Consider the following 18375-nt stretch of genomic DNA (forward strand, 5'->3'; position numbering starts at 1 on the left):
GGCATCGAGGGGGCATCGGCCGTGTTACATTAGTGGGGGGGGGGGGGGGGGGGGGGGGGCGGCGACAGTGGTCTGGGGAACCGTGGGCATGGGAGCTCGGTCCCCATGGCCTTATCCTCCTCATAGGACCAGAGAATCGTGATTGCTCCGTGGGAGGCATTGAGGGCCTCTCGGGTACCAGTTGCATCGGTAGGGTACCAAGAAGCACATCCAGACATTCCTGCAGGGGCGCGAGCATTGAAGGCAGAGACTCGGGCACCGGTATGGGGGCCAGTGGCGCTGGCAGCTCGACGCTCTAAAGTGCTATACTAGTGAAAAGACTTGTCTAAAAAATATGATTAAAAACGTACAACCGTAACTGTACTCAAACAACTATAAACAATGAACTTCAGTAAGAATATAGGTACCCTAAATCTAGGGACTGTATGAACACTTACTGTGATCTCTTGGACTTGAGGCCCACTCCAGGAAGGAAATGTGGCACAGCTCTTGGGCAGCTGAGTCCATCTGTCTACACTAAGGAAAACGAAATTATCAGGTAAGTAATTTCTCCATTTCCTAGCATGTAGCCAAATGGACTAAGGACTAATGGGATGTACAAAAGCTACTACTGATCGGGGTCTGATCAACACCGCCTGTGCAAAGGCTGCGTCCTCTTGGGCCTGCACGTCCAGGCAATAAAACCTGGAGAAGGTGTGCAAGGAGGACCATGTCGCCGCTCAGCAGATATCAAAGGGAGACAGCAGTCTAATTTCTGCCCATGAGACTGCGTGAGCCCTAGTGGAATGAGCTCTCATCTGAGAAGGTAATGGCTTTCCAGCCTCCACATAGGCTCCTGTGACCACCTCCTTAAATCCAGCGAGCTATGGTAGCCCGTGGAGCTGGTTCGCCCTTCTTCCTTCTACCTTGAAGGACAAACAGATGGTCCATCTTTTGGACCAGTTCTGAGACTTCCAGTTACCGAACTAAAAGTTTCTTGACAACCAAATGACAGAGGAGACTATATTCCTCTGCATCTTTGAGTTTATCTAGGGATGGAAACGAAATGGACTGATTCAAATGAAACTCAGAGACTACTTTGGGCAAAAAGGATGGGACAATATGTAACTGTAATGGCCCTGGAGTCATCTGGAGGAACGGCTCCTGGCACAATGCCTGCAGTTCAGAGATTTATCTATTTATTTATAAGGTTTTATATACCGACATTCGTACGAAACATCACGCCGGTTTACAATTAACAATTAAAGATGGAGAAAATTACAATGAACAGGGAGTGGGGAAGAGGGAAAAGGCTGGAAAAAGAGGGAGGGAGAGGAAAGAGGGAAAGTAGAGTGCTAGCGAAGGAAAAAAATAAGAGGAACAATTATATGTAAAGAAACGGAGTATAACCTTGATAAGTGATCACAAAAAATAAAACATGGATGAGTAACTGTAATCTTACACTATATATAATCTTATGACTACAACATGGAAAATTATGCAATCTTACACTGTATACAATCTTATAAGAACATAAGAAATTGCCATGCTGGGTCAGACCAAGGGCCATCAAGCCCAGCATCCTGTTTCCAACAGAGGCCAAAACCAGGCCACAAGAACCTGGCAATTACCCAAACACTAAGAAGAACCCATGCTACTGATGCAATTAATAGCAGTGGCTATTCCCTAAGTATAATTGATTAATAGCCATTAATGGACTTCTCCTCCAAGAACTTATCCAAACCTTTTTTGAACCCAGCTACACTAACTGCACTAACCACATCCTCTGGCAACAAATTCCAGAGCTTTATTGTACGTTGAGTGAAAAAGAATTTTCTCCGATTAGTCTTAAATGTGTTACTTGCTAATTTCATGGAATGCCCCCTAGTCCTTCTATTATTCGAAAGTGTAAATAACAGAGTCACATCTACTCGTTCAAGACCTCTCATGATCTTAAAGACCTCTATCATATCCCCCCTCAGCCGTCTCTTCTCCAAGCTGAACAGCCCTAACCTCTTCAGCCTTTCCTCATAGGTGAGCTGTTCCATCCCCTTTATCATTTTGGTTGCCCTTCTCTGTACCTTCTCCATCGCAACTATATCTTTTTTGAGATGCGGCAACCAGAACTGTACACATTATTCAAGGTGTGGTCTCACCATGGACCGATACAGAGGCATTATGACATTTTCCGTTCTATTAACCATTCCCTTCCTAATAATTCCTAACATTCTATTTGCTTTTTTTGACTGCTGCAGCACACTACTTATAAAGTAGCAATGCTGGGTTCTGAAGGAAAGGAGGGCGGGGGGGTGGGCTGTGGGAGGGAATGCGGGAAAAGGGGGTTAATGGCATTCAACAGAGTGTGGATAGTGGGTGTTGGACGAACCACCAGAGCGCAACAAGAAGCAATCTGGAAGGTCATTGCTACAGCATCAAAGGCTTGTTTAAGGATAAACTCAATCCATCTATCATGTGCAACTTTTAAGGCCGCGCCTCCTTCCATTGGGATAGTAGTTCATTTAGAGACGGCACAGAACAGCACATCCATGTTAAGAAAACGTAAACGTTCCCTTACTGCTGGGTCCACAGGGTATAGAGTTTCCAACGTTCAGCCCCCTTTAAAACTTGCTACTGGGGCATCCCATTCCAGATCAATCAACTCCTGGATGGCATCCATCACTGGAAAGTAGCAGGAGGCCTTCTGCAGGGAAATCAAAATGGAATTCTTCTTTGGTTCCATCAGAGTCCGCCCCAGGGACTCCCAGCATCTTTAGGGTCTGGGAAACCAGGGCCAGAAATTAGTCTCTAAGGAAAAACCATAACAAGATCTGATACGGTTCTAACCCAGGGGGAATTTCCCCATCTTCCAAGGAATCTGTATCTTCCTCTTTGTCTGTGCCATCTGGGTCCCTGCCAGGGATACCCTTGGTGAGGCGAGGCATACCTCGGGATCGGCCAGTAGGAATGTGAGAGGGAGGGGCCACCAGTTGAGGTTCCGTCTGGACAGGCGCAAGAAAGGCAGTAGATTGCACCTGCACGAAGGCTTGTAGCCCCTGGAAAAACTCCATCCAGGAAAAAAGGCAGCCAGGTCCATGCCTAATCCAGAAGGTACTGGGGTGGGACTAGTATTTCCCTCTCCCAAGGATGAAACAGTCAAGGGGATATTAAGCATACTTCCAGTTAAGGCAGGGCCCAACCCATCATCCGAATGGGAGGAGCCTGGCTTAGCAAAGTCCGAGGAGGTCAATTCTCCTTGGGCTTCCTCGCAGTGCCGACATAAGTCGGAGTCCAGGTCAGACTGAGAGGCTCTAATATGGCAAGCGTTGCAGAGAGCAAGGTGCTTAGTTTTATTGGTTGGCCACTCTCTCAGCGAGGGCTTAAAAATGTATGCGTACAAATTCCGACTGTCTGGGCTGGGTGTGGCGATGCGTACACACAGCCTGTGCGCACAGCTCTTCCTATATTGCGTGCTATCAAAGTTGTGCGCATAGAGACGTGCCCATTATGCGCACAGCGCATGTGCAGAGCCAACACACATTGGTTGGCCACTCTCTCAGCGAGGGCTTAAAAATGTATGCGTACAAATTCCGACTGTCTGTGCTGGGTGTGGCGATGCGTACACACAGCCTGTGCGCACAGCTCTTCCTATATCGCGTGCCATCAAAGTTGTGCGCATAGGGACGTGCCCATTATGCGCACAGCGCATGTGCAGAGCCAACGCACCGCATTTATTGACGTCCTATGTAAGGCAATACGGCAAGCACACAAATGCATGCAATATGGAGCCGCCATGGCCTACCACGCGATGTGCTGACCAAGCCTATAGCGGGGCCTAGCCCACTGAGGCTGCTCAACTCGCTCGGAAGCCCAAGTCCTCTCACCCCTAACGGAAGTGGGAACGACATCTGTATGGCGCGCCAAGCACGGAGACAGAGGGGAGACCTACCGAAGCTACCTCTGATTGTCTCTGAATTGGGAGGTAATCTTCCTTTTTTTTTTTTTTTTTTTAAACTTACCTGGGCTAAGCGCTTATTGGCTGAGTACAGAGATGGTCTCTGGCTGTCGGGGGAGAGGGCTTTGGCCGTCACCACTGCGCTCAGCTTCCTGCTCCTGCTGTCTTTCAGCTGCCTAAGCAGTAAAGTCCACACTGGGAACCAGCTACCGGACCAAGGCACACCTTTGACGGATCTCGGAAATCGCCTCAGGAGAGCGGGGCTCAATTTCCTTCAATTTAGAATGCAGAATTTCTCCTTCCAAAAAAATACAACAATCCCTATAGGGAGAGGTACGTCCACCATCTGCTGGAGACAGAGAATACTGGAGAGCTGAGGTCACTGCAGGGATATATGTACTGTGACGTCAACTTTGCAACCTGACAGTCTACATCTGCTGGCAGGGGAGCATAACTCATCGGTCCCTAGTCCATCTGGCTACACGCTAGGAAAATATCAGACTCGTCTGACAAGATTTACCTCTGGTAAAACCATGCTGCCTCGGATCTTGTAATCCACTGGATTCCAGAAACTATAAGAAAATTATTATTTACCTGCTAATTTTCGTTCCTGTAGTACCATGGATCAGTCCAGACAGTGGGTTATGTCCCCAATCCAGCAGATGGAGTCAGCACAAGCTTTGAGGGGGCGTATCCATATATACTACTACCCCCTCTGCAGGAGTTCAGTATCGAGTATATCAAAGCCCGAGTAGAAACCCCCGAAGGATCAAGTTTGTGGAAACAGATAATGAAAACAATTGTAACCGCAACAAGTAACTGCAAACATCCTACCAACTTGTAGGGAGCTGTGAAAAACAGCGAAAAGAAACAACTGTGAAGACACAGAACACTGCGAGCAAGAAGCAGCGCAGAGCTGAGCAGGATCAAGAACCCAAACGCGGTGGGCGTCTGGACTGATCCATGGTACTACAGGAACGAAAATTAGCAGGTAAATAATAATTTTCTTTTCCCTGTACGTACCTGGATCAGTCCAGACAGTGGGATGTACCCAAGCTTCCCTAAATCGGGTGGGGTCCTGCGAGGCCTGCTCGGAGAACCTGCTCGCCAAAGTGTCCAGAGACCGAAGAGGCGAGGTGCAGACGATAGTGCCTCGAGAACGTGTGTAACGATTTCCAGGTGGCTGCCCTACAAATTTCCTGCGAGGATACCGAGCGAACCTCCGCCCAGGAAGCCGCCTGAGAACGTGTAGAATGCGCTACGATTCCGGGTGGGGGAGTCCGACCCGCCCCAATGTAAGAAGCAGCAATGCCGGCCTTCAGCCATCTGGCAATGGTAGTCTTCGAGGCCTGAGACCCCTTCTTAGGACCGGCCCAGAGTACGAAGAGATGGTCAGAGGTCCGGAACTCATTTGTAGCCTCCAGATAGAGGCGCAGAGTGCGCTTGACATTCAAGAGACGGAGAGACTTCGGCTCTGAGGAAGAGAAGGACGGCAACTCCACCGTCTGGTTCACATGGAATGCAGAAACCACCTTCGGAAGGAAGGAGGGAACGGTGCGAAGCGAAACTCCAGAGTCGGAGAAACGGAGATAGGGCTCTCTACACGACAGAGCCTGCAGCTCCGAGATGCGTCGAGCGGAACAGATGGCCACAAGAAATACAGTCTTGAGAGTGAGATCCTTTATCGTTGCACTGCGCAGCGGCTCGAATGGTGGTCCCGACAGGGAGCGAAGCACAAGGTTAAGACTCCAGGAGGGACAAGGGTCCCGTAACGGAGGACGCATATGCTTGACACCCTTGAGAAAACGAGCAATGTCAGGATGCTGTAGAAGAGAGCCCCCATCGCTCAACAGCGAACCAAGGGTGGCCACCTGAACCCGTAGTGAATTATAGGCGAGCCCTTTTTCCACCCCCGCCTGTAGAAACTGAAGGATCTGAGGTACAGAAGCCTTAGCGGGTCTCGTGGCCTGGCTGGTACATCACAGCTCGAACACCTTCCAGACTCGAACATAGGCCGATGTCTTTCGTGCCCGCAATAGCGTGGATACTACCACCTCCAGGTAGCCCCGACGCCGGAGGCGGCGCCTCTCAAAAGCCAGGCTGCAAGACAGAAGAATTCTGCCTGCTCGAAAAATACCGGGCCCTGATGTAGGAGCTGGGGGAGGTGCCCCAGCCTGATTGGCCCGTCGATCACCAGCTGTAGCAGGTCCGCAAACCAGGGTCGCCTGGGCCATTCTGGGGTGACGAAAACCACGGTCCCCTGATGGCTTTCTATTCTGCGGAGCATCCTGCCCACCAGGGGCCATGGTGGAAAAGAAAGATATGGCGGCCACGGGAGGACCAGGGCATCCACTCCCTCCGCGCTCTCTCCGGCGACTGAAGAAGCGTGGAGCCTTGGCATTGAGAGCGGACGCCATCAGATCCAAGTGGGGGGCCCCCCACCGATGGACGAGAAGTTGCATTGCTTTGTCGGAGAGAGACCACTCTCCGGGTCCAGCAGTTGACGACTGAGAAAGTCCGCCTGGACGTTGTCCACACCGGCGACGTGCGAGGCCGCTAGCCGGACGAGATGACGCTCCGCCCATTGCATCAGCAGCGCCGCCTCGAGCGCGACCTGCGGGCTGCGCGTGCCTCCTTGTCGGTTGATGTAGACCACGGTGGTAGCGTTGTCCGATAGGATTCTGACTTCTCGGTTCCGAAGAAGCGGGAGGAAATGTCGCAGAGCTAGCCGGACCGCTCTGGTTTCCAGACGGTTGATTGACCACTTCGCCTCCACCGTGGACCACGTCCCCTGCGTGGCGCTTCGATCGCAGACTGCACCCCAGCCTGCTAGACTGGCATAGGTGGTCACCACCACCCAATTTGGCAGATCGAGGGACATGCCACGGGCCAGGTTCGGTGGATCCAACCACCAGCCCAGACTGTCCCTGGCATTCTGTGGGAGCGGGAGAATCATCTGATAGTCCTGCAATACTGGTTTCCAACGGGAGAAGAGCGCCCACTGTAAGGTCCTGAGGTGCGCGAAAGCCCAAGGTACAAGGTCGATGGTGGACCCCATCACTCCCAGGAGTTGCAGGTAGTCCCAGGAGGTGGGCTCTGGTAACGCAGAGAACCGTCGTGTGTGATCCCGCAAGGATTGAGCTTTGTCCTGGCGCAGAAAAACTTTGCCCAGTAGGGTGTCGAAAGTTGCCCCCAAAAAAAACCCAAGCGTTGCGAGGGCATGAGGGAGCTCTTGGAGAAGTTCACTACCCATCCCAGGGAATCTAGAAACCGTACTACTCGAGTCACCGCTGAGCGTCCATGATCGAATGACTTCGCCCGGAGGAGCCAATCGTCCAGATAAGGATGAACCAGGATGCCCTCCTTCCGGAGAGCTGCCGCCACAACTACCATGATCTTGGTGAAGGTGTGCAGCGCCGGTGCCAATCCAAACGCGAGAGCCGTGAACTGAAAATGCTGGTCCAGAATTTTGAAACGAAGGAAACTGTGGTGGTCCGGGCGGATGGGAATGTGCAGGTAGGCCTCCGTTAAGTCCAGGGAGGCGAGGAACTCCCCCCGATGCACCGCCGCAATCACTGACCGGAGCGTTTCCATGCGGAACCGAACGACTCGAAGGGATTTGTTGACTTCCTTGAGGACTAGGATAGGCCGGAAGGAACCGTCCTTCTTTGGTACGACGAAATAGATGGAATAGTGGCCCGAGCCCACCTCTCCAAAGGGCACGGGCGCAGTAGCGCCTATCTCCCGGAGTCTGTCCAGAGTCAGCTGCACCGCTCCTCTCTTGAGGTCCGAGCCACAGGGGGAAAAGATGAACCTTCCCTGCGGGGGGCGGACAAATTCCAATGCGTAGCCGTGTTTTATGGTATCCAGGACCCACTGGTCCGAGGTGATCCGTGCCCACTCCGCTTAGAAATACGTTAGTCGGTCCCCAATCCTGGGGACAGGGGAGTGGGCGAGACTGGCATCATTGTGAAGACTTGCTATAGGGGTTCCCGGTTCCGGGAGTAGTGCGTGCGGGCCGATGCCCGCGGAAGGCGCGCAACCAGGGCTGAGACCTGGGGGCGGATGGCCGGGAGCCCGTCTGTCTGTAGCCCCTGTAGCGCCGTTGCGCTCTGGCTCTGGTCCGAGAAGAAGAAAACGCTCTGGATGGTCGAAACCTATCCTCCGGCAGCCGATGAACAGCGTTCTCCCCCAGGGACTTGATGATCTGGTCCAAATCCTCCCCGAAGAGGAACTTGCCCCTGAAGGGAAGAGAGCCCAGACTGGACTTAGAGGACGTATCAGACGCCCAATTGCGTAGCCACAGTAGTCGTCGTGCTGCCACTACCGAAACCATGGATCTTGCGAGGACCCGAAAAAGGTCGTACGAGGCGTCCGCCCCATACGCCACTGCGGCTTCTAGCCGATCTGCCTGGGCAGCCTCATCGGACGGCAGGTTCTGAGACGTGAGGAGTTGTTGCACCCAAAGGAGACTAGCCCGCTGGGCAAGCGAACTGCACATCACCGCCCCGCATACCTCGAAAACCCGCTTAAGGAAAACTTCCAACTTACGATCCTGTGTGTCCCGCAACGCCGCACCTCCCGTCACTGGGATAGTCGTCCTCTTCGTGACCGCCGACACTGCGGAGTCCACCTTTGGGACCTTGATGAGGTCCAGAAAATCTTTGGGGAGCGGGTACAGCTTTTCCATAGCCCGGCTGCTCTTCAGGGAGGCCTCCGGGGTGTCCCATTCCCTGGTGAGAAGTTGTAAAAACGAGTCATGAATGGGAAAAGCCCGAGCCCTCGGCCGGAGTGCCGCCAGGACAGGATCTCCCTTCCTTGAAGAAGTGATGACAGCGGGAGCTACTGGGGCAGGCGGGTCTGGTGGCGGATCCAAATCTAATTCTTGGATGATCTGCGGGATGAGGTCGTCCAGCTCTTCCCTCTGGAAGAGGCGTAGGGTACGCGGATCATCCCCCTCCTGTGTGCCGTCCCCTTGTCCCCCGTCCGGGAGGTCAAGTCCATGTCCCGCTGGGTCTGGCACCGCCCCCACTGCCGCGGGCGTGGATCGGACCCGGGTAGGAAGGCGGGAGGCCCCCACTCCCGGAGGGTCGGGGGGCCTCCCGCCTTCCTACCCGGCTCCTGCAGATAAGCGGTATGCATGAGCAGCATAAACTCCGGAGAGAACCCCGGCCTGCTCGGGTGTGCTTCGGGGGCGGCGTGGTTCCTGCTCCCTGGCTCTGGGTGCTTGGTTCCTGCACCAAAATCGGGGGAACACCCCCGCTGGTAGAGTCCTCCAGGGATCCGTTCTCCCTCGTGGCCTCCAGGGATCCGTTCTCCCTCGTGGCCTCCAGGGATCCGTTCCCCCTCGTGGCCTGCGCCTCAGGGCGCTCAGAATGTAAAATGGCCGCTGTTCCCGCCAAAAATGGCGGAGTGGCCGGCCCGCACCGCCCGGGCAAAAAAGAGAAATCAGTCAGGGACTGTGAGGTACCTTCCCCCCCGGGAAGGCATCGTGCACAGATGCCCTCCCGGGAAATCCGGGACCCCGGGTCTCTGCAGGCCGCACAGCGGGACGGCCGCGGCATCGGGATCGCTGCAGGAGAAAAGAAAAAGCCACGGGGGGGGGCCACGCGCACAAAGGCGCCGCTGCGGGGGGGCCCGGTCGGCCCGCACTGCCCGCTGTCTGAAAATAGAGGAGGGTGCCGCGGGGGGGGCCTTCCTGGCCACACGACCCGCCCCAGACATCTTTCCCTAAATGGCTCAGCAGCCCATGAGGAGCTGTAAAATGGCCGCGGGTGAGGGAGTAAAGAGCGAAGAGGCCGGCTCCACCGGCTTTCGCGGGCACCGGGGGCTGAGCTGTAAAGGAAAAAACTACAAAGGAAAAACAAACTTACCCCTGGCTGCAACGAGAAATAAACAGCAAGGCCGCAGAGAAGAGACAAGGAAGAGAAGCCACTCCCCAGAAGTTGAAAGAACTCTGCCTTTTTTTTTTTTTTTTTAAACTTAATACAAACTTGATACAAACTTGATCCACAGAAAAAGACAACAACAAGCCATAATCAAGCAAGAAAGTGAAGGAAAAGGAGGGGAAGCCTGATTCCCCTACTCGCATCTGCTGGAGTCAGAAGATACTGAACTCCTGCAGAGGGGGTAGTAGTATATATGGATACGCCCCCTCAAAGCTTGTGCTGACTCCATCTGCTGGATTGGGGACATAACCCACTGTCTGGACTGATCCAGGTACGTACAGGGAAACTACATTTTGTTTTAACAATGATTCCATTAATTTGTTCACCACAGAGATCAGACTAACTGGCCTGTGGTTCCCAGCCTCCTCCTTACTTCCACTTTAATGAATAGGAACCACATCTGCACCGCTCCAGTCCTTTGGAACAGCCAAAGTGTGCTATGAGTAGGGCTTATTATTTATTGGAAAGGTTTAGAGTCCAATTGAGAGTCCAAGCTGCTGGCAACCATGTTCCCACAATGGTTTCAACTTGAAGCCTGATGGGCTGCTTCCAACAGAAAGGTGGTGGCACTGAAAAATATTCCCTGAAAATCACAAGCCATGTTTATAAAGAGATAAATGTGTTAAAAGAGTTTGACTGCTACCATAAGCATGGTTCAAGATTTATTTTGGAGTCTTTACTTCAATTTGTTAGAACCAAACCTTCTTAGAAAGGAACTGGAAAAAAGTTACATGCAGAGGTTATGGAATTTAATACTTGTTGTCATCATGTGGCATTTAAAAAGGTTGATACTTGGGTTTCTGGTACAAATCCCTAGAATCCCCCTTTGGCCTTAGATGGTTATTTCCATACATACCCTGTAGTGATGTGGCTCTGTCTCTGTGTACTGGACTCGGAAGTTTTCATATTGTCCCGCTCGCCAGAACCGCTCTATTTCATAATCATAGTATGGATCAGAGTAGGTTTCGAGTCTGCACAGAGGAAAAAGGGACAGGTCACACTGTCAGACAGCAGCAGGATATGGGTGAAAGAAGGGGGCTACTTCCCAACAAGGGAAAAAAGGGAGCAGCAAATCATCTTATGACCCAGTTTTAGTGCCCCCCTTCCAATTCCCCTTCTTGTTATCCTACATGAACCTGCGCTGTGAAGTGCAGGGGATGAGGGATGTGGAAAGTGCACACCACAGAGATCCATCTGACTTGGCTGATTTGCTCAGGTCTCACCAGTTTTCTTGGTTGTTGTTGCTATTTCAAACAGCACTACTCCAACAAATTTTATTTTTTCTACAAACAGGTGGCACTGATATTTTAAAGATCTCATGAGCTTTTGTTTTCTAAACAGGTTTCAATTTACTTATATTAGAAAAGAGAAAAATAAATAGAATTGCCCACTAGTCCTCGGGTCCCTGTACTGCTAATAATGAATGGGTGAGTACCAGGTTACAGTGAAGTCAGCTATGCAAGACTTGGCTCCATTAGGGTAATATAAAACTCTCTGGTCATTGGATTTCCGTTGTGTGCACAAATGACTGCCTCAAAAGTTATAAAAGGAAGATGAGAAAAATGAAAGTATGAGAAAACTTAATACAGTTCCATTTGAGAAGACTTTTCACGTAACCTGCTTACCCATAGCTAATGGTTTCTCTGTAGTCCACTTCCCTAAAGTGTTTCAAGAAGGAAAAACAAAAAAAGATATTCATAAATCTTCAAAAAGTAAGAAGGCAACTCGTACCCGAAAAAATCCTCTTGGCAGATAGTCTCAGCCTTGGGGTTTGCGACTTCTTCTTGGTTGAAACAGGATCATAAAATAACTTAGGGTAGCCCAGTGCTCCCCATACCTTACAGACACCTGGCTTTTAGCCCCTATGAAAAACTGTCCTGGAGCATAAATCCAGCTAACATACCGTAGGTAAATATGAAGCTTAAGAACATTTACATTTCAGATAATTCACAAGAAATGGATTTTCCAAATGATTCTAGAAATCCCTGCACAGCCTGGATGGGACACGAACATGCCCCACATGTCAACTTCTTTATAAAGAAATGTTTCTTTTTGAAAGGATAATTTCATTTTATGATAACTGAAACCTTAGGAGCTTGTGTGTTCAGCTGCAACCCATCTCAGATTCTCACCACAGCCCGTCACGACTGGTTAAATGTGTGCTTTAGCACCACTGCCTGGAGCTTGTTTCACGGAGGTAACATCAGTTTTGAGAGCAATGAACCTCACAGGTTACCCGAGAGGAAGACTACCTGTCAGAGGCAGAAATTTCAGACACACTGCAGAGTCCTCCAAAAGGATGAGGGCCTAAGAGCTGCCATACCCTGCCTCTCGCACAACGTCTCTGGTAATGCGGTAATTCCACTCTCTGTAGAACTCATTCTCCTTGTCAAACTCCCGGTCATCCTCCCCAATGGTCACCGTGAACCTCTTCTCCTCAAAGTCCGGCTCCTGTTCCTTCCGTATTGTTGCTTTTTTTAATACCTGAACGTGTAAATAAAAAAGAAAAAATGGATGAAGTGTTAGGAATGTCAGATGCTTATGACCCTTTACCTCTTGCTTGCCAGCTCCGTCTCCCTTTCCCTCCTCTCATTTAGTTTCACTGTATGTACGCTGCAGGAGTATGGATGGGAAACGTGGCTGCTCCAGTCACCATGAGCTCAGTACAACTGTACAATGATCGCATTGGAGTGATATTCCTCAAAAGACAAAAAAACCCAAAACTAACCATGGTAAAATTAAAAGTAGCACCTGCTGCCCTTCCTTGGAACCTCAGGTCTGAGTGCCCACCTGAGCACGACCCACTCAGGTGTTCAAGCAGTTCAGTTAAGGAAATGTGAGCTGATAGTAAATTGAGGGTTAAGAAAGTTGTGCCTACAGGACATCTGAGTTCTTCCAGGAGCGTGTGCTGTACATTCACTAGGGACCAGAGGAAGAGCATCCTGTGGGACTTATCAGACACATTCTGCAACAAACAAACACAGTATGGCTGATGATGGGGAGCCCATGCTGCTCCACAGAATCTACAATACTAAGAGTGTCAAAGCTCTTTCCTATCTCTTACAAGCAAGAAAAAAATAAAGCACAATTCCACATAGCCTGCTCAGAAGGCTGAGGGCTGTGCTGCTCTTCCTCTGGCCCCTGGAAGAACTCTTCTAGGATGTCCTGTAGGGACGACATTGTTAACCCTTAGTTTACCATCAGCTCACATTTCCTTATTGTAACCTGTCACCACAAAGTTTATAATGCACTCAACCTATATAGCTTCAGGGTCCCCTATTCTGTTTCCTTCTTCAGGGTCTCTCACTGCCCCACACTTTAAAGGGCCAGAATCTCCCATTTGAGCTCTGGTATGTTAAAGACTTTGGGATGTATTACTTAAGAAAGGCCAGTATTGCTCAGCAAAGGAGAATCTCAGTTGGGTGAGGGCTTAAATGAAATTAAGTTACTTGACACAGTATAAGGGGGTCTACTCAAAGTCCCCAATCACTAAACCAAAGGACAGTATCTTCAGTCTCTGGGGTGCTAAAGATGGAACCCTTGTGCTGTTTTCGGATCCCACAGGTTGAAGGACACAATGAAGTCTGACAAAGAAAAAAAAGTCATATTTCAGCATGATTATTTTATATATAGAACGGTGGATAATAAACATGGCACCCAGTGTACAGCTATGGAAAAACATGGCAGGAAGGGACCTCAAGAAATCAACTAGTCCAAGGTTTCTTGAACATATATTGGGCTTAAAAATCAGGTTAATTTGCATTAACAAATGGAGAAATTACTTACCTGATAATTTCGTTTTCCTTAGTGTAGACAGATGGACTCAGGACCAGTGGGTTATATGCTCTTCTGCTAGCAAATGGGAAACAGAGTCAGATTTCAAAGCCGACGTTACCCTAGATATACCCCTGCAGTGACCTCAGCTCCTCAGTATCCTCCTCGAAAAGCCATTGTGGATATAGCAAATGTTGCTTACCTGTAACAGGTGTTCTCACAGGACAGCAGGATGTTAGTCCTCACATATGGGTGACATCACAGGATGGAGCCCAATCATGGAACACTTCTGTCAAAGTTTCCAGAACTTTGACTGGCCCCTACTGGGCATGCCCAGCATGGCACTAACAATGCAGCCAGCAGGGGTCCCTCTTCAGTCTTATTTAAAAGCTACAGGCTTCCAAAAAATAAAATAATAAAACGTTACGAACCCAACACCGCGGGGCGGCAGGCGGGTTTCGTGAGGACTAACATCCTGCTGTCCTGTGAGAACATCTGCTACAGGTAAGCAACATTTGCTTTCTCACAGGACAAGCAGGATGGTAGCCCTCACATATGGGTGAGTACCGAGCTGAGGATGTCCGAACATGCACCAAATGTACCCAAAGGCGTGCAATAGGCACAACAACTGGGGTGGAATTTGGTAGAGGGCATCCTGAACCCCACCGGGCAGGCGGAAGGGTGTAGGTACGTCATGTTGTAAACAGGTTAAGAAGGACAGACTGGCTGAAGATGGAATCTTGTCTTCCGGCTTTGTCCAACAATAGTGGGCTGCAAAGGTGTGGAGAGAACTCCAGGTTGCAGCCTTGCAAATGTCAGGAAGCGGCACCGATCGCAGGTGTGCTACTGAAGTCGCCATGGCCCTCACAGAGTGTGCTTTAACACGGTCTTGAAATGGAATGCCCGCTTGCTGATAGCAAAAGGATATGCAGTCCGCCAACCAAGAGGAGAGAGTCTGCTTACCCACAGGCTTCAATAACTTGTTAGGGTGGAAAGAAACAAACAATTGAGTGCTTTCCCTGTGGGCAGCTGTACGGTCTAGGTAGAACGCTAGAGCCCGTTTACAGTCAAGGGTATGCAGAGCCTGTTCTCCTGGATTGGCATGGGGCCTGGGGAAAAAGGTAGGTAGTATGATGGATTGATTGAGATGAAAATCCGAAACTACCTTAGGTAAGAATTTAGGGTGAGTGCGGAGTACCGCCCGGTCCTGCAGAAGTTTAGTGTATGGCGGATAGGTAACTAGGGCCTGTAATTCACTAACTCTGCGAGCTGAAGTGATAGCCAAAAGGAAAATCATTTCATGTGAGATGTCGAAGTTCACAAGAGTGAAGAGGCTCGAATGGTGGTTTCATGAGCCGACCTAAAACCAGATTAAGGTCCCAAGAAGGGGCCGGAGGACGTAGTGAAGGTTTGATGTGGAGCAAGCCCTTCAAAAAAACATGTTACAAGGGGCTGTACTGATTATAGGGACATCCCCGACACCTTTATGGAAGGTGGCTACCGCACTGACATGCATTCTGATGGAAGAAATCTTAAGACCCGACTCTGATAGATGCCAGAGATAGTCCAGAAACATCGGGATTGGACAGGAAAAGGGGTCAAGGGACTGAGAAGAGCACCATGACGTGAACCTTTTCCATTTGTAAGAGTAAGATTTTCTCATGGAAGGCTTCCGTGAAGCAAGACAGACACAGGAAACTGGTTCAGAAAGGTTAAGTGGCTGAAGGATTAACCTTTCAACATCCATACCATCAGGGACAAAGCATGAAGATTGGGATGGTGTAGGCACCTGTCGTTTTGAGTGATCAGAAGCAGGTCCGTTCCTAAGGGAATGCGCCCGCGAAAGGAGAGATCCTGAAGTATTGGAAACCACACTTGGCGTGGCTAGTGAGGTGCTATCAGGATCATGGTTCCCTTGTCCTGACGTAACTTCACGAGAGTCTTCGAGAGAAGAGGAAGTGGAGGGAATGCATAGAGCAGTCTGGTTGCCCATGAGAGGGAGAATGCGTCTCTGGGCTGAGCGTGTTTGCTGGGAATGAGAGAGCAGTAGTTCTCTACTTTGCGGTTGTGAGGAGACGCAAAAAGGTTAATCCAAGGATATCCCCATTGTTGGAAGATGGAGTTTGCTACCGAGGGGCTGAGAGACCATTCGTGCAGTTGAAAGATACGGTTCAGCATGTCTGCCAACACATTGTCCACTCCCGGCAAGTAGGTGGCCCTGAGGTACATCGAATGGGAAAGAGCTTCCGCCCATATCTGCGCAGCTTCCTGACACAGAAGGAAGGAGCCTGTGCCTCCCTGTTTGTTGATGTACCACATGGCCACCTGGTTGTCCGTCTGAATCAGGATGACTTGGTTTGAGAGGCGATCTTGGAAAGCCCTAAGAGCATATCTGATTGCTCGAAGCTCCAGGAAATTTATTTGCAGATTGGCCACATGGGCTCCCCAGCCGAGGTTGGAAGCGTCGGTGGTGAGCGTGATTTGAGGGCCTGGAGCCTGGAAGGGCAAGCCCTGGAGGAGATTGATCTGATTTTTCCACCAGGCAAGAGACAGACGGAGTGAGTCGGTGACGTGGACAACGGTCGACAGGTGCTGAATGGATTGAGTCCATTGTGACCTTAGAGTCCACTGCATGAGTCTCATGGCCAAGTGGGCCATTGGTGTGACATGGATGAGGACGCCATGTGTCCCAGGAGGATGAGAAATTGGCGTGCAGTCGCAGAGTGCTGAGACTGCAGCTGGTGAGCAAGAGACACGAGAGTTAGTGCTCGCTGTCGAGGCAGGAAAGCCTTTGCTTGCAGGGTGTCCAAGTCTGCCCCAATGAACGACAATGTTTGAGATGGGACTAAATAGGATTTGTTGTAGTTGATGAGAAATCCTATTGAAATTAAGGTGTGTAAGGTTAGATTGAGGGACGACAGAGCAGTTTGCTGAGTGGGAGCCCTGACTAACCAGTCGTCTAGGTAGGGGTAGACGTGAACACCTTTGGTTCTGAGGAAGGCTGCAACTACTACGGGGCATTTTGTGAAGACTTGTGGCGCAGACGCTAGGCCGAATGGAAGCATTCGGGATTGATAGTGCTTGGGGCTACTAGAAACCTCAGGTATTTGCGATGAGATGGAGTTATCGCAATATGAGTGTATGTGTCCTGGAGGTCTAGAGAGCAGAGCCAGTCTCCTCTTTGTAGAAAAGGGAGAAGCGAGCCCAAGGTTACCATTTTGAACTTCTCTCGCTGTAGGTACTTGTTGAGGGCCCATAGGTCCAGAATAGGACGAACGCCTCCCGATTTTTTGGGGATTAGAAAGTACCGGGAATAGAACACAAGGCCGTGCTGAGAGTATGGTACGGCTTCTATTGATTTGGACTGGAGAAGGAGGGAGACCTCTTGATCCAGAAGAATGGAGTGATCGGATGTTCTCCACCTCGGTAGAGGTGGGGAGTCCAGAGGCAGGGAGAGAAAGTTCAGATGGTAACCCTGAGCAATTATTGCCAGTACCCACTGGTCTGAGGTGATTGAGTGTTGTGGAAGTGGCACAATCGACCTCCCACTGGTATGTGAGGCAGCTGCTTGTGGCTTTTGTTTACGTGTTTGACAAGACTGTGGTTTTTGATAAGGTCTCATGGCACGGGATCTGGCTGGTGGTGGATAGGACTTCTTCGGGCGGAAGAAAGACTTTTTAGAGTCCTTTCTGAAGGGCTGCTTAGAAGAACAGTCAGAAGGCATCAGAGAGAGCTGTCTTAGGGTCTCATGATGGTCCTTAAGTTCCGCCACCGTCCGTTGAATCTGTTTGCCAAACAGATTATCTCAGACACAAGGCAGGTCGGATAACCTGTCTTGTACTTCCGGGCGAAGGTCAGAAGACTTGAGCCAGGCCCACCTTCTTGCCGAAATAGCAGCTGCAGATACTCTAGTAGAAGTATCAAAGATGTCATAAGATGTCCTGATCTCATGCTTGCCTGCCTCAAAACCCTTGTTTACTAGGGTTTGTAGCTGTTCTTGAAATTGCTGAGGCAGGAAGTCCGACAAGTCTTGTATCTGCTTACAAATGACCCTGTTATATAGGGTCATATAGAGCTGATAGGCGGCAATCCAAGAGATGAGCATTGACCCTTGGGAGACACTGCGACCGATGGCATCTAGGAACTTTTGTTCCTTGCCAGGGGGAACAAAAGAGTGAGGCTTTGACCTCTTTGCTCTCGTCTGTGCAGACTCCACCACTACAGAGTGGTGATCCAATTGTGATTTCTGAAAGCCTGGAGCTGACTGCACCAAATAGGTAGTGTCGGCTTTGCTGTGGACTGGAGGAATGGAGCCAGGATGTTCCCAGTTCTTCTTCAGGAGATCCAGAAGAACCTGGTGGATAGGAATGGAGGTTATTACCTTGGGGACATCCAGGAATTGGAGTAACTCCATCATCTGGTGCCTATCATCCTGTTCAGTCTGCAATTGGAAGTGGACCAATTCAGACATTTCCTTCACAAAATTTATAAAGGAGAGGTCCTCTGGAGGAGAACGCTTCCTACTTTCAGTGGGTGGTGGTGGTGAAGGTAAATCATCGGTGTCTGGAGGGGAATCATCAGTCCAGGTGTCGTAGGGATCAGCACCTGTCCCTCTAGGAATTAGAGGGGGACAGTGTGGTGGAATACCTGAAGGTCCTGGTCTAGGCTCCGAAGGAATCTGAGGAATTATCGGAGGCACAGATGAAAGCATTGAAGGTGCCG

The 18375-nt window shown here is 50.3% G+C and overlaps 1 protein-coding gene across 10 annotated transcripts in view; it reads right to left on the reverse strand.

The window, feature by feature from the left end:
- The window catches only part of ZC3H18 (zinc finger CCCH-type containing 18), a 302002-nt gene that overhangs the window by 205499 nt on the left and 78128 nt on the right, over positions 1-18375 (reverse strand). For 9 of the 10 annotated variants that reach the window (XM_029608640.1, XM_029608639.1, XM_029608646.1 and 6 more), the window contains 3 exons: positions 12203-12363; positions 11505-11537; positions 10736-10850 (listed from right to left, as the gene is read on the reverse strand). In XM_029608640.1, the coding sequence (XP_029464500.1) occupies positions 10736-10850; positions 11505-11537; positions 12203-12363 (309 nt within the window). The remainder of the gene's footprint in view (positions 1-10735; positions 10851-11504; positions 11538-12202; positions 12364-18375) is intronic. The other variant, XM_029608642.1, reaches the window with a different exon arrangement.

Source organism: Rhinatrema bivittatum, chromosome 7 (genome assembly GCF_901001135.1).
Source record: "Rhinatrema bivittatum chromosome 7, aRhiBiv1.1, whole genome shotgun sequence".
Lineage (NCBI taxonomy): Eukaryota > Metazoa > Chordata > Amphibia > Gymnophiona > Rhinatrematidae > Rhinatrema > Rhinatrema bivittatum.